Raw genomic sequence first — 15,358 nt, 5'->3', positions numbered from 1 at the left:
AGTGGTCCCCCCCCCCCCCCCCCCCCACTCGGGTAATCAGCAAGGAATTGGCATTGGCCATCCAGATATACCCCTCCTGACCCAGCCCCACAGGCGCAAGAGCCGAAACCACGGGTGAGAAAGAGCAGGTGCCCTCCAGCTCCACCTTCCTCCGTCGGGGCTTTGGACTTGGGGAGGGGTGGGGAAGGGATGTTATAACCTGCTTGAGACCTATGGGGACGGAGCAATTAGCCTCCCTGTGAACCTTGTAGAATCGGAGTAATGGACTCCAGCGTAAAAGCCGGCCCAGGTGGGAGCTGGGCCTTTGTAGTCCCGGCTGGAATCTGGAGTGCGCTGAGTATATGATTTACTTTGGAAGAAAATATGTTTCTTTACGCCTCTTGTTTTGGACTCCTCTGTGGCCACTAAAACCTCCAAATTAGTTGCTGGGTAGATGCGAAAAAATGCAATGAAAGCGTGGTAGCTGCTCAAAATGTAACGGTGACAAGAAATTGGACTTTCTGGCACAGGAAATCTGTGGCGTGCCCCAAACATTTAAATAATACATAAATGGGGAGACGGATTAAATTTGAATTATTGATGTTGTAAGTCAGTGTTATGTTGTGTTAGAGGACAGGAGATGTGATGAGTGTTGTCAATGTTCCCTGCCCTGTGTGGGTGTGTCTGAAGCTTCCATCCACACTTCCCCCCTCCACACAGCAGCAGGAGCTGCAGGACCAGGGTCAGCACCAGAAGCAGAATCAGCACTTGGAGCTGCATGACCAGAATTAGCACCAGGAGCTGCAGGACCAGGGTCAGCACCAGGCCCTGCAGGACCAGGGTCAGCACCAGGAGCTGCAGGAGCAGGATCAGCACAATGAGCTGCAGGACCAGGGTCAGCACCAGGAGTTGTGGGACTAGGATCAGCACCAGGATCAGGATCAGCACCAGGAGCTGCAGGATCAGGATCAGCACCAGGAGCGTTGGGACCAGGAGCAGCATCAGGAGCTGCAGGATGAGCACCAGGAGCAGGATCAGCACCAGGAGTTGTGGGACTAGGATCAGCACCAGGATCAGGATCAGCACCAGGAGCTGCAGGATCAGGATCAGCACCAGGAGCGTTGGGACCAGGAGCAACACCAGGAGCTGCAGGATGAGCACCAGGAGCAGGATCAGCACCAGGAGTTGAGGGACTAGGATCAGCACCAGGATCAGGATCAGCACCAGGAGCTGCAGGATCAGGATCAGCACCAGGAGCGTTGGGACCAGGAGCAGCATCAGGAGCTGCAGGATGAGCACCAGGAGCAGGATCAGCACCAGGAGTTGTGGGACTAGGATCAGCACCAGGATCAGGATCAGCACCAGGAGCTGCAGGATCAGGATCAGCACCAGGAGCGTTGGGACCAGGAGCAACACCAGGAGCTGCAGGATCAGCACCAGGAGCAGGATCAGCACCAGGAGCTGCAGGGTCAGCACCAGGATCAGCACCAGGAGCTGCAGGACGAGGATCAGCACCAGGAGCTGCACGATAAGCACCAGGATCAGCACCAGGAGTAGAATCAGCACCAGGAGCTGCACAACCAGGATTAGCACCAGGAGCTGTGGGACCAGGTTCAGTACCAGGTGCTGCAAGACCAGGATCAGAACCAGGAACTGCAGGACCAGGATCAGCACCAGGACCTGCAGGACCAGGATCAGCACCAAGAGCTGTGGGACCAGGTTCCGCACCAGGAGCTGCAAGACCTGGATCAGTACCAGAGGCTGCAGGACCAGGATCAACACCAGGATGAGCACCAGGACCAAGATCAGCACAGGACCAGGATGAGCACCAGGAGCTGCAGTATGAGCACCTGGACCAGGATCAGCACCAGGAGCAGGATCAGCACCAGGAGCTGCAGGACCAGGATCAGCACTAGGAGCCAAAGGATGAGGATCACTACCAGAACCAGGATCAGCACCAGGAGTTGTGGGACTAGGATCAGCACCAGGATCAGCACCAGCACCAGCAGGATCAGCACCAGGAGCGTTGGGACCAGGAGCAGCACCAGGAGCTGCAGGATGAGCACCAGGATCAGGGTCAGCACGAGGAGCTGCAGGATGAGGATCAGCACCAGGAGCTGCAGGATAAGCACCAGGACCAGGATCAGCACCAGGAGCAGGATCAGCACCAGGAGCTGCAAGACCAGGATCAGCACCAAGAGCTGTGGGACCAGGTTCTGCACCAGGAGCTACAAGACCTGGATGAGTACCAGGGGCTGCAGGGCCAGGATCAACACCAGGATCAGCACCAGGACCAGGATCAGCACCAGGACCAGGATCAGCACCAGGAGCTGCAGGACCAGGATCAGCACCAGGAGCTGCAGGACCAGGATCAGCACTAGGAGATAAAAGATGAGGATCAGTAGCAGGACCAGGATCAGCACCAGGAGTTGTGGGACTAGGATCAGCACCAGCACCAGCACCAGGAGCTGCAGGATGAGCACCAGGAGCAGGAGCAGCACCAGGAGCTGCAGGATGAGCACCAGGAGCAGGATCAGCACCAGGAGCTGCAGGATCAGCACCAGGAGCTGCAGGATCAGCACCAGGACCAGGACGAGGGTCAGCACCAGGACCAGGTCGAGGATCAGCACGAGGATAGGCAGAAGGAGCAGCAGCAGCAGCCGGAGCTACGGGACCAGGATCAGCAGCAGGAACTACGGGACCAGGATCAGCAGCCGGAGCTACGGGACCAGGATCAGCAGCAGAAGATTCAGGACCAGGATCCGGATCAGCAGCAGGAGCTGCAGCAGAAGGACCAGGATCCGGATCAAGGGCGGCAGGAGGAATGGAGGGCAGCGCCAAGTCGTTGTGTCAGAGCCCCGGCTGCTCCATCCAAGTCAGCAGGTAAAGGGAGCGGGCGGGGTTCGGCTGGGGAGGCAGGCGGGCAGGCAGGCAGGCGGGCAGGATCAGCGCCACCCCGGCCTCGCCCGCCGCGTCGCCCCTAGCAACCGCCGCCCGGGCCCTACATCCCCGAGCTCGCCTGGGCGCGCTGCCCCCCCTTGCAGCACCAACGGCGGGGCAGGAATGGCCGGCGGGGCGGTGAGGGGAGATAGGAAGCTGCAGCCTCAGGTACACAAGGACATGGAGGTCATCATCCTCCCCCAGCCCCACTCCTCTGCAGGAAGCGTCCATCACCCAATTCTGCACCTTTCCATTCACCCCCGCCCCAAATCCACATTTAAATCCAATGCAGCAGCTCCTAAAAACTACATTGTGCTGGGGGAGATGTCAGAGAAATCAGAGCGTTATTGTGCCGGCGGGCAGTTATTTCCTAACCTTGTCTCGAAGTGATTCCCATCTCAGGTGACAGGGAAAGTGCACTGGAATTATAGTCTGAACCAGAGCCACACTTTCTCCAACTCAGCACTGGCTAAACCACAACCATTGCTTTCTCACTCTACATTTCAGACTCCACTCACTGGAATTTCTCTTTCTGCCTTCCCACCACCTGTGAGACACTCCTTAAAACCCAGCTCTTTGATTGCCTGCCCCAATCTCTCACATAGCTGTGACTTCCAGTCTTAACTGTTTGCTCTTTTCACCCTGTCCCCAATTAACTCCAAAAGCCCTGCTCCCCATCCTTCCACCCAGGCTCAGATCTTGTTGGCCCTGCCCACCAGTGCATTGCATTTAATAACTTGTTCTTCACGACTAAATCACTCTGTGGCCTTAACCACCTGCTATTTCTGCAATCCCCTCCAGTGTTATATATTTCCCGCACATCCCAATCCTTTGGCTGTGACCTTCAGTTCCTACTCCTCTTCATCAACGTATGGCAGAGACTTCAGGCGTTTGGTCCTGTTTATCAGGGACTCTGGCTAACTCTGTGCATCTTTAAAAACATTTTCAACATCTATTTCACTAAGTGAATTTGTGGGCGGATTGGTAGCACAGTGGTTAGCACTGCTGCTCTCAGCTCTAGGATCCCAGATTCAATTCCAGCCTCAGGTGTCTGTGTGGAGTTTGCACGTTCCCCCCGTGTCTGCGTGGGTTTCCTCCAGGTGCTTTGGTTTCCTCCCACAGTCCAAAGATGTGCAGGTTAGATGGTTGACCATGATCAATTGCCCTTTAGTGCCCAAAAGGTTAGGTGAGGTTACTGGGTTATGGGTATAGGTAAAGGCAGGGGCTTAAGTTGGGTGCTCTTTCCAGGGGCCGGTGCAGACTCGATGGGCCGTATGGCCTCCTTTTGCACTGTAAATTCTACTAATTTAGCCTGCTGACATAGTGTGACTGCTTTTATTATTTGGTGTTATGAAGATTGATACAAAATAGGTTAAAACTGGTTGTATGCTTCATTGTTTGTTGATGTTTTGTGTGTTATAAACATCTGTTGGATTATTATTGACCTTGTCTAACTCAGTCTGTCTTCAGGAGGATAGGAGAAATGCATATAAGGGAATGTATGTGTTTATCCTGTCCAATGTACACAAGTTGATGTTTTTCTTAATTTAAAAAAAATAGATTTACAGTTCTCAATTTTTATTTTCTAATTAAGGGGCAATTTATGTGGCAAATTCACCTACCGTGCACATCTTTTGGGTTGTGGGGGTGAGACCCACACAGACACGGGGAAAATGTTCAAATGTAACCAGACAGTGACCCGTGGCTGGGGTTAAACCCAGATCCTCAGTGCCATGAGGCAGCAGTGCTAACCACTGTGCCACCATGTTTCCCTCTACACAAGTTGATGTTATAATCTCTGGGTCACACTATTGTAAATGTGGGGCAGTAAGAAGAAATTCCTGATCATTGGTCTCTTTAGGAAGGAATGGGATATAATTGTTGTCAATTGAGTGTTAATTGTATTCAGATGATGAGAATTAATTGGGGACTCACCTGTAAAGGAGCAGACTGAAAGAGGAGATGTTGTTGGAGATCATAGAATCCCTACAGTGCAGATGAAGGCCATTCCGCCCATTGCGTCTGTACCAACCCTCCAAAAGAGTACTTTACCTAACCCCACCCTATCCCCGTAACCTAACCTACACATCTCTGGACATTAAAGGGCAATTTCGCATTTCCAATCGACCTAACGTGCACAATTTTGGACTGTGGAAGGAAACCAGAGCACCCGGAGGAAACCCACGCAGACACTGGGAGAAAGCGCAAATTCCACACAGAACCCGGTCCCTGGAGCCGTGAGGCAGCAGTGCTCACCACTGTGCCACCTTGCCACCCGAGGTTGGAATCAAATCCTGGTTCCTGGTACTGTGAGGCAGCAGTGCTTGCCACTGTTCTGCCCTATGCATTATACAATGTGTTTGCAGTCAATAAAATCTTGTAAGCATATAAAGACGAGACACCAATGATCTATCCTTTGCCTGGCTATCCAATTTCAAATAGCGGGTTTTCGTAAAGGAGAGATATCTGACACTGAACCCAAGAGAATATCAAGTTAGACCTGAAATATAAAACAGTTGCCACTGATCTGAGTTGCCATTAAGAGTCAGGTGACTCCTACCTCCATTACTCTTCCAGTTCTTTATCTGTGGGAATCATGTCTTAAGTCCCTCTTATTACTGGAGTGAAGTGATTGGCTTGTGGGAGCCATCGGATGGTGACTGACAAGACTCTTTATTTCAGCCAATGGATCTCTGTTGTTGCCTTGCCCACATTTCCAGCTTTGTTTAGGCCATACCCCCCAGTTTTATATCTGATATTTATTCTTTTTTTCTCTTTTTGTAAAAATTTAGAGTACCCAATTCATTTGTTTTACAATTAAGGGGCAATTTAGCCTGGTCTTGCACATTTATTTTGGGTTGCGGGGGCAAAGCCCAGGCAAACACAGGGAGAATGTACAAACTCCACACGGAGAGTGACCCAGAACCTGGGACCTCGGTGCCTTTAAGCCGTAGTGCTAACCCACTGTGCCACCGTGCTGCCCTCTGATATTTATTTCTATTGACATTTACTGATGATCTAGTGCTGTACCCATGAACTGCTATACTGCTGGATATGCCGTCTTTTGGGTGAGATGTTAATCCCAAATCCTGTCTGCCTTCTTTAGATGTAAAAGCTCCCATTGCAGTTTGGGATGTTCTTGTGAAAAGCACTATTCAAATGCAATATTCTTTTTCAAATGGAAATGAAAATTGTGAAAGATGTAAAAGAGGCTGTTGACTTGCTTTCACCATTGCCCATTTTACATTGTAGCTCAAAGTCAAGATCTACGGGCAGCATGGTGGTACAGTGGGTAGTACTGTTGCATCACAGCACCAGGGTCCAAGTTCGATTCCCGGCTTGGGTCACTGTCTGTGCGGAGTCTGCATGTTCTCCCTGTGTCTGAGTGGGTTTCCACCGGGTTCTCCAGTTTCCTCCCACAAGTCCTGAAAGACGTGCTGTTAGGTGAATTGGGCATTCTGAATTCTCCCTCTGTGTACCCCAATAGGCGCCGGAATGTGGTGACTATTGGCTTTTCACAGTAACTTCATTGCAGTATTAATGTAAGCCTACTTGTGACAATAAAGATTATTATTACATCAAGTTAGACAATTGCAGCCCAAGAAAGTCCATCTTCGGTGCTTTGGCATCTAGTCCCAGTTCAGGAAGGCATTGCCCACTCTGGAGCATAAAAGTGACGAGTAGGGAAGTAAGTCTGAGCTTGGAGCAGAATCTCGCATTGCAAAGGGTTGTAATGGGGCTGAACTGGCTGCATTCTGGCTGCTTAGATTCTAAGTTCGGTTTGAAACGTTGATGGCCAGTGAAGTTTTTTTAAAAAACAAAGGCATGTTTGTACAGTAAAAACACTGCTAAAAATACACTGCAGATCTGTCAGCACGGAGAAAGAGAAAGGACAGGCTAGTTTTTCAGCTGGGTTCCCAGCATGTCAGCCGGCTTGCTGTCCACATGAGACCCACAGGTCGTCCACATCTGTGATACTGGGATGTCTGCAAGTCAGGCTGACTGGGACTGGAGTCGATGACCGAGTGCCTGCAGGAAAGTAGTCAGGACGTGTGCACTGCTGTCTACGGCGCTGAGGACCCGGGTTCGAATCCCGTCCCTGGGTCACTGTCCGTGTGGAGCTTGCACATTCTCCCCGTGTCTGCGTGGGTTTCACCCCCACAATCCAAAAATTTATGCAGGTTAAGTAGATTGACCACACTAACTTACCCCTCAATTGGAAAAAAATAATTGGGTATTCTAAGTTTATAAAAAGAAAAAAAAAAGGAATAGTGCGGAAAAAGTGGAGGACAAAATAAATTACCAGTTGGTGGAAAAGAGAGCCTGCCAGAAGAGAAAGAAAAGTCAACGTCCTTGATCTGTGCCAGCTGCGGAAGCGACTGCCCTTCACAAATTGGCCTCTACAGCCACAACAGACGATGTTGAATCTAGAAGTGGGAATGGTCCGTTGTCTCCTGAGAGCGATCATCATCATCATCACCCAGCAATAGCACTGAAGCAAAGACAATGAACAGTCTGTTCTCTTTCCAGTTGTTGACTGATGTGCTGCTTTATTTCTTGCACCTCTGTCATTTTTGTTTTCAAATTGAAAGCATTTGTAGTTATTCCCTTTTTGTTTTCCCATTTCTACAACCTGTGTGTTATTTTATTTGATATATAAAATTGTTTTCTGCTTATTCTAAATTTATCTGCAGAAAATTGTACCAAACACCAACAAAAGGGAATAGCCTCAAATTCAGCAACTGTAAACATATCTTGATACTTGAAAAATATAACCGATATCTAGAATATTATTTAATTTGATGCCAGATTGGGAATAATATCCTGGGTGATCTGCAGTGTGGAACCAACACTTTTGGTTAAATTGAAATCTATTGACATCTGCTGGTGACAGTGATGAATGGCTTGCCTGCATGTTAACGCAATCCTGCAAATCTTCAGGATATCAGATAGGGCCCAGGAGTTGCAAGAACTATCATTTGATTTTATCTGTTTGTTGTAGTTGATATTTGACAGTGGAGATGAATGGAACCTTTAATAGGAGCGTCCCGATGACTATCTTTCTTTCTTGCCTGTTAGTCCTGTTTGAATTTTGTGGAGGTTGTATTTGATACATGGATCCTAATTCACCACAACGCAACTTGAGACAGATGGAAATTAATGGAAACAAGGATTTAACCGTCATCTGATGCTGCATGATATGCAGCTAAATGACCCTCTGAGACAAAATTCTTCTAATCTGAGAAGAATGTTAAGTTTATTTTCAGAGGAAAAGAACCATAGAATCCTTGCAGTGCAGAAGGAGGCCATTCGGCCCATTGAGTCCACCAACCTGCTGAAAGGGCACCCTACCTAGGCCACACTCCACCCTAACCCCACCTAATCTTCACATCTTTGCACACCAAGGGGCAAATTTATTTATTTAGTTTTTTATAAATTTAGAGTACCCAATTCGGTTTTTTTCCAATTAAGGGGCAATTTAGCGTGGCCAATCCACCTACCCTGCACATCTTTTGGGTTGAGGGGGCGAAACCCACGCAAACACGGGGAGAATGTGAAAACACCACACGGACAGTGTCCCAGAGCTGGGATGGAACCCGGGACCTCGGTTCAGTGAGACAGCAGTGCTAACCACTGGGCCACCGTGCTACCCCACCATGGGGCAAATTTAGCATGACCAATCCACCTAACGTGCACATCTTTGGAGGGTAGGAAGAAACCGGAGGAGAAAACCCAAGCAGATACGGGGAGAACATGCAAACCTACAGACAGACACCCAAGGTTGGAATCGAACCCTGGTCCCTGGCACTGTGAGGCAGCAGAGCTAACCACTGTGCCACCCTATAATAATGACATTGATTATTGTTCCTACCAGCGTGGATGAAATAAGAAAATGATGATGAGCATTGGTCATAAACATACCTATCTCTACTGGAGCAGGATGCTCAATCAGTGTGAGTGCTTATGGATGAATTTCACTGTGTATTTCATCAGCAGCCAAATGGTGCATCATTTATAAGAAAACAGAGCTTATAATGTCACAGCTTGACCATTACACCAATTGCTTTGTGTAGGTGAAAGCATAATTACACACTGAGAAGGCTTGTTGTCTAGTGTTAAACCATGCGTGTTCTGGCGAAGAATCCCACGGAAAAGAGTGGTGAGTTCTCCCAGTTATTTGATTGAACCTCTCTCTCAACAAAGGCAAATCAGAAGTCTTGTGGGTGTTGCTTGAAAAGTAGGCTTGATTGTATAAAAGCTCAGGAGGCCCGAGAAGGCAAGTTAAACAGTATTTACTAAACCAACACGGAGTAAAGGCTGTACCCCGGCTCACAGCTCAAAGGTCCCAACCAGCACTATCAATCATGCTGGTGCGATCAAGCCGCTCCCAGTCTAGGCCTGCTTTTATAAGGCGGATTTACGAGTTCCTGGAACAAGTCGCTAGCCTGTTGCCAGAGGCTTCTAGCTGGAGGAGCGCCAGGCCACATCAAGCAAGGCTGACCAGGAGTGTCCCCTGCTCTTAAAGCCACCAATAGCGGACAGTGGAAGGGTTTTGCAGGTTGATATTCAACCTGCTTGGCTGCGTTATGAACACACCTTCCTCGGCCATCAATTCCTGGGTGGGAATTGAACCTGGAACTTCTGGCTGCAGAGGCGGGGATGATACCCACTGCTGCCCAAGACCCTTTTTGGGTTTAACAACAAATATTTAAATTTCATTTGTGCCAGTCGTTTTTTTTCAAAAGTATATTTCAAACTAGCTTGTGCAAATTGAGGAGTTTATCTGAAGGAATCAGAGCGATACACTCTCAACAAGATTAATATTGAGGTAGTTTGTTCTACCCACTGTATATCTACATTGCTTCTGTTCACTTCCCCACTTTATCCACAAATAAGTTTAATTGGGCATTTATAACCTTAGTCATGGTCTAGTGGAAGTCTTTATTCTACTGCTTTTAGAAAGCAAGCAAGATTATATGATGTAACCTGGAAGCTGGGTTTTCTGATGAATCCCGGAGCACACACCATGGTGTCTTGGCTATTGGTCGCGTAAAGCACATGTTGGGTTGTGAAATAGCGGAAGCTGGACTGTGAGAATGGTCTGAGGGGGAGGAGGCAGAGGGAAAATATTACCAGGAAAAACCCAGCGTACAGCTCGGTGGAAACAGTCATCACATATTAAACAATCAATCATATCTCAACTATCATTGCTGCACATTGCCCACTGTCAAAGAAGGGCCGAGAATTACAAGTACAAAGACTTGCAGAACCATCATCATGGAATATTACCCAGTGAAAGTCAACTTGTAGAAATTAGAAATTCAAGAAAGTTTCTTTATTGTTTTGTTTCCATAAACCAAAATCCAAATATGTTTGTTATTTAAAAACAAAATTCTGAGCCTGATCGCCTCCCACAGCAAAATCACAATCTTTTCCTTGATTACTATACTTATGTGGCAGTACATATTCTACAAATGCCAGGGACTAATATCCTTTTGAACAGTTATGGGAAAAGTGTAGGTTGTCATAAGTATTGCCTTTCAAATTCAGGGATGCTCATTTTGTCAGTTGTAATAAGGACTGCAGAAGTTGCTTTGTACCTATTATTCCTGAACAGCTGGCAGCAAAAACAAATGGTAATGTTTTTATTCTGTGAACAACGTGGTTAGGAATGTGTTGGTACAAAAATGCAACCCTCCTCGCCACACCATGACACTGTCATGATTTTCCTCTCCTTTCCTCAGGGAGTAATTGTGAAGGTGCATATGTGAGTGACCCAATGTACTCCTGGTGGACGTATGTGTCCCTAAAGAAGGTGAACTTAGAGATACTGATATTACAGAATGAGGAAAGATGGATGGTATCATCAAATTTGAGAATGAATGAATTTTCACTTGGGAGGAGGTAACTTTCTCCTGCGCTTTAGGGCCTTATGTCCCATTGTCAGAATAGGAACGTAGGGTATCATTGGTCCTTGGTCAATTCAGCCGTATAACAGCAGATGTAATGAAAAGATGTGTGGTACATCCACTCCAGCGCCTACTACAATTTGTTTTTTGAGAAACATTTTATTGAAGGCATTTTCAATATATACATAACCAAGAAGTACAAAAGCTAACCGCGGCAACAGGAAACTGATCCCTCTCTCTCTCTCTGCACACCCTCCAACAAAACACCCCCCTCTGACCCCACAGCAACCCCGCCCGCTGACGGCACAATAATCCTGAAAGAAATCGATGAACAGCTTCCACTTCGAGGTGAACCCATCCTCCGAACCTCAAATAGCGAATTTGATCTTTTCCAAGTGCAGAATCTCTTGCCAAATTGCTCACCCATACCCCGGTCTTCGGGGGCTCCGGGTCCCGCCAACACAACAAAATCCATCTCTGGACTATCAAGGAGGCAAATATCAACATGTGGGCCTCTATCCCCACCTGTACTCCAGGATCCTCCGACATTCCAAATATCGCCACCGCCAGACGCAGAGCAACCGCCAAAATCTTTGACACTACGTCCGAAAATCCCTTTCAGAACACCCGCAACCTTGAACACGGCCAAAACATATGCACATGATTTACTGGCCTCCCTGCACACTACCCACACCTACCCTCCACCCCTGGGAAAAGAACGACTCATCCTGGACACTGTCATGTGGACCCTATGCACCACCTTAAATTGGATAAGGCCCAGTCCTGCACACAGCGAGGACTTATTCACCCTCTGCAGAGCTTCACTCAATACTCCAGCCCCCAACGCCCAAACCAACTGCTCCTCCCACCAGTTTCTCAGTAGACCACTGGGCGGGCAACGCCACCCTAGAACCCTCCGCCATCTTTTCCTCCGACGCATCTCGAATAACTTCTCGACCAGGCTGCTGCCTCTTACCGTTACACTCCTTGTCTGGTCGGCCATTATCTGGCTCCACTAATGATGGAGCACAATCATTTCTCAGTGCTCATGCACCTCACACAGGCAAACACCCCTTAAATCTGGTGAAAAAGGGCCAAGCAATTCCACCTTGAGTGGGAGCCACCAAATGTGCGACCACTCACCCCATGGCTGTCACTAGAGGTTCACTGACTGATAGTTTGGGTGATGGCGGTTCATATCGCAGTGCATGGTGGGAGACCCTGTCAGGCTTTGGAGACAGCCAAGAATATGACTAAGAATATAAAAGGAAGAGCTATTAGAAATTGAGTTAATTTGTGAACATTTGTAATATACTTTCTATTTTGTCATATATAATGTCTTATTTCTACTGAACATTATGTCATGATCTTCACAAAGTACTATTTATATTTCACAAGAAAGGTCACAATGGACCGAGTTTCCCTAGCTCCTGTCAGCTTTGGGAAAGGAGATGTACGTGGGAGGGACAGAGTATGTGCGATGTGTCCCAGCAACTGATGCTATAAATAAACCAACTTATCCCCCGAGCCAGCTCTTAACATGTGTGCATGGGATACATTTGGCAAAAATAACAACAATATTGTATTGTAATGCTGATTTGTGGAGCCCACTTCTGTTGGGTAGACCAAAATATTTTGGAAACGATAAACAAAATTGAAGACCTTCAGAGAGCATGGTGTTAAACTCTTGACTTCATGGACTATAAAGGTGTATACCATGAGCCCTGAGGGCATTCAGTGATCTAGCATTTCCAACAGGGAGTGCACAGTAAGAAGTCTCACAACACCAGGTTAAAGTCCAACAGGTTTATTTGAAATCACAAGCTTTCGGAGCGCTGCTCCTTCATCAGGTGAAGTGGGTTGAAAGGCCGTCTTGCCTTTTGGGGTGGAAATCCTGCCTCTATTCTGTTGAAGGCCAGTCAGAGTAATGAGAAAGTGGAACTCGCTACAATGGAAAATGGTGGAGCTGAACAGCCTACTTAAAGGGGAAACAAGGGAGGGAGTACAAGGGAGGAAGGAAAAGCAGTGGAGATATAACGGGGTTAGATGATCAGGAGGACGCTCAGGCATAAACACTCATTAGCCCAAATAGTTTATTGCTATTTGTGAACCCAATCATTTCAATAATCATCCATTAAATGTAACAGATGCCAAGTTACAGACTGTACACTTCAATTTACAATTTTCTGTGGGCACAGGTTCCAGTTGGGAGTACTGGATCATAGAATCGCTCTTATGAAATTTAAATCAATGTCCCCAATAACTTGCTGATGTTTACTTCATATTCTGATTCAAGATTTATCTGTCAATAGAGAAAAACACTGCAAAGACCCCTTTCAAAACCGCTCAGGCCACAAATATCGATAAAGGAAATTAAGACGGCATTGCCTGCATGTGGAGGGCCAGAGGCTGGACATGTTGTAGAGAAGAAGGGGGCGGCACGTGAAGCAGTGGTTAGTACTGGGACTGCGACGCTGAGGACCCGGGTTCGAATCCCAGCTCTGGGTCACTGTCTGTGTGGAGTTTGCACATTCTCCCCGTGTCTGTGTGGGTTTCGCCTCCATAACCCAAAGATGTGTAGGTTAGGTGGATTGGCCACGCTAAATTGCCCCTTAATTGGAAAAAAAGTAATTGAGTACTCTAAATTTATTTATTTTTTAAAATGTTGTAGAGAAGAAGTTCTCAACTGGGGGTCTGTGAAAGGGCTGCCAAAATGGCATCTTTCAAAAATAAAATATTTTAAAAAATCTCATTCTGCCAACAGAATCAACAAAAGAAAAGAGCGAAACTGATCGCTCCCAATGTTATTGGTGCCCCATTTATTGAAACGAATGAGACCTCAGAACATATACGTTTTATACCCATCTCCAAAAAAACAACGTAAGGTTTGACTGATGCGGGATAGCTACTGATGTTAGAGGAGCGGACGCCCTGCCTCTCAAATCCCCACATACATTAATGATAGTTAGCAGTGTGTTCTTCACCCGTCCATTTAAAGGCCCCCCCCTGCTGCCAGGATTCAACAGGTGGTGGGAGAGGCCCACACCAAGTACCTAGCTCGACATATTTGCTTACGCGGGCTGATGGCAGACCGGGAGGCTTTCCTTATTGCGTTTCCTGGGCCCATCGGAAGGCCCTGCCAAGGTACCCCATGGACTCGCAAACTCTTGCCTCCCATCCTCTCGCTGGGGCCATCCAGCATGGCATCCAGTGAGACCCCCAAACCATACAAAATTGCAGCACATTTCAGGCCGCGAGTGCTATACCAGCAGTGGGCATCACCTCCGGTGGTGGTGCTGATACTGGAGAGCTGCTGATTGGCCTGAGCTCTCTGAGGTGGGGCCTTCTTGCCCTTTGGGGTGGAAATCCTGCCTCCGGTCTGTTGAAGGCCAATCAGCCATTAAATAGCTGTGGGGCAGACATTGCTTCCCTTGGCAGGATCCCCCGACTGACATTTTATCTGAGTTGGGAAGAGACAGTGAGGATCATGTCGCCCCATAAAGTATGTAAAAGGTGTGGCAGAAGCTGCAAGTAGAATGAGTAACTGTCGTGTTACTGCCACTGAAACTGAATTTCAACTGAATGCAGCTTTAACCAAAAGATACTCCAGACGTTGAAGTTAGTTCAATCTGATTTATTGAACCAGTAGCACAGTTAGCACAATTCTCTATGAGTTCGACTCTCTGCTAACCTAAGTGTGGTTACTCTGTGACGGAACCAGACTAACTCTTAGCCACGTGCTGGAGGTGTGATACTGTACATACACCTTGACTCACTCTGCAGATGTTCATCAGTGGAAAGAGGTAGAGTGTGAGTGCCTCGTGCCTTTTATAGTGGGAAACCACCCCCAAATGTTCTGCCTGCTGATTGGTCATGTCCTGTTCTCTGTGTCCATTAGCTGCTTGTCTGCCTGTCTGTATATCATTATCTGCATATCATGACAAGTAACATCAGTTTATTGTGGTCTCATATGTTGCTTTAGATTTTATGTTTGTTTTTTAGCTTCCATTTTTATCTCTTCTGCCCTCGTGAAAGTGCTTTCTCTTGCAGGGTTAAAAAAAATGGTTTTTAATCTCTCATCAGCCTCTCGTCCAATCAGTCCTATTACCATGTTACTAAGCTGTGGCGGTCAGTAGGCTAGTTAACTAGAGAAGCATCAAAAGTGAGCCAGGTCCTGGCCTCACCATTGCACCATGCGGATGCTCTTTCCAGGAAGAGGTGCTGGATCAGGATCAGTAGTGGTATTCCTGAATCATTTTCCCTACCCCCGCCCAAGGCCACGGAGACCGGTTGCAGCCGCTCATGGGATATTCTGCCTCAGGTCAATACTGAGGCTTCACAAAGCACTTTATTGCTTTTTGTGGAGATTTATTATTCATAACAGTAAATGTTAGCATGGCCAAACCTTGCCAGCAATTGGACTCAGCACATTGAATTAAAAAAATAATCTGAATATTTGATGCCTGATCAGTTGGCTAGCTGACTGGGTAGAATGAAGCAGAATCACAAGAGGAAAGAGACAATGAAGG

At 47.6% G+C, this 15,358-nt stretch overlaps 1 protein-coding gene across 4 annotated transcripts in view; it reads left to right on the top strand.

Annotated features, from left to right (window-relative positions):
- The first annotated feature begins 2,666 nt into the window (after positions 1–2,666).
- The window catches only part of acot7 (acyl-CoA thioesterase 7), a 282,705-nt gene continuing 270,013 nt past the window's right edge, over positions 2,667–15,358 (top strand). For all 4 annotated transcript variants that reach the window (XM_038822345.1, XM_038822342.1, XM_038822341.1 and 1 more), the window contains exon 1: positions 2,667–2,862. In XM_038822345.1, the coding sequence (XP_038678273.1) occupies positions 2,804–2,862 (59 nt within the window). In that variant the 5' untranslated portion in view covers positions 2,667–2,803. The remainder of the gene's footprint in view (positions 2,863–15,358) is intronic.

Source organism: Scyliorhinus canicula, chromosome 16 (assembly GCF_902713615.1).
Source record: "Scyliorhinus canicula chromosome 16, sScyCan1.1, whole genome shotgun sequence".
Lineage (NCBI taxonomy): Eukaryota > Metazoa > Chordata > Chondrichthyes > Carcharhiniformes > Scyliorhinidae > Scyliorhinus > Scyliorhinus canicula.
The sequence above is the reverse complement of the archived record's forward strand: the minus strand, read 5'-3'. Positions and strand labels throughout refer to the sequence as shown.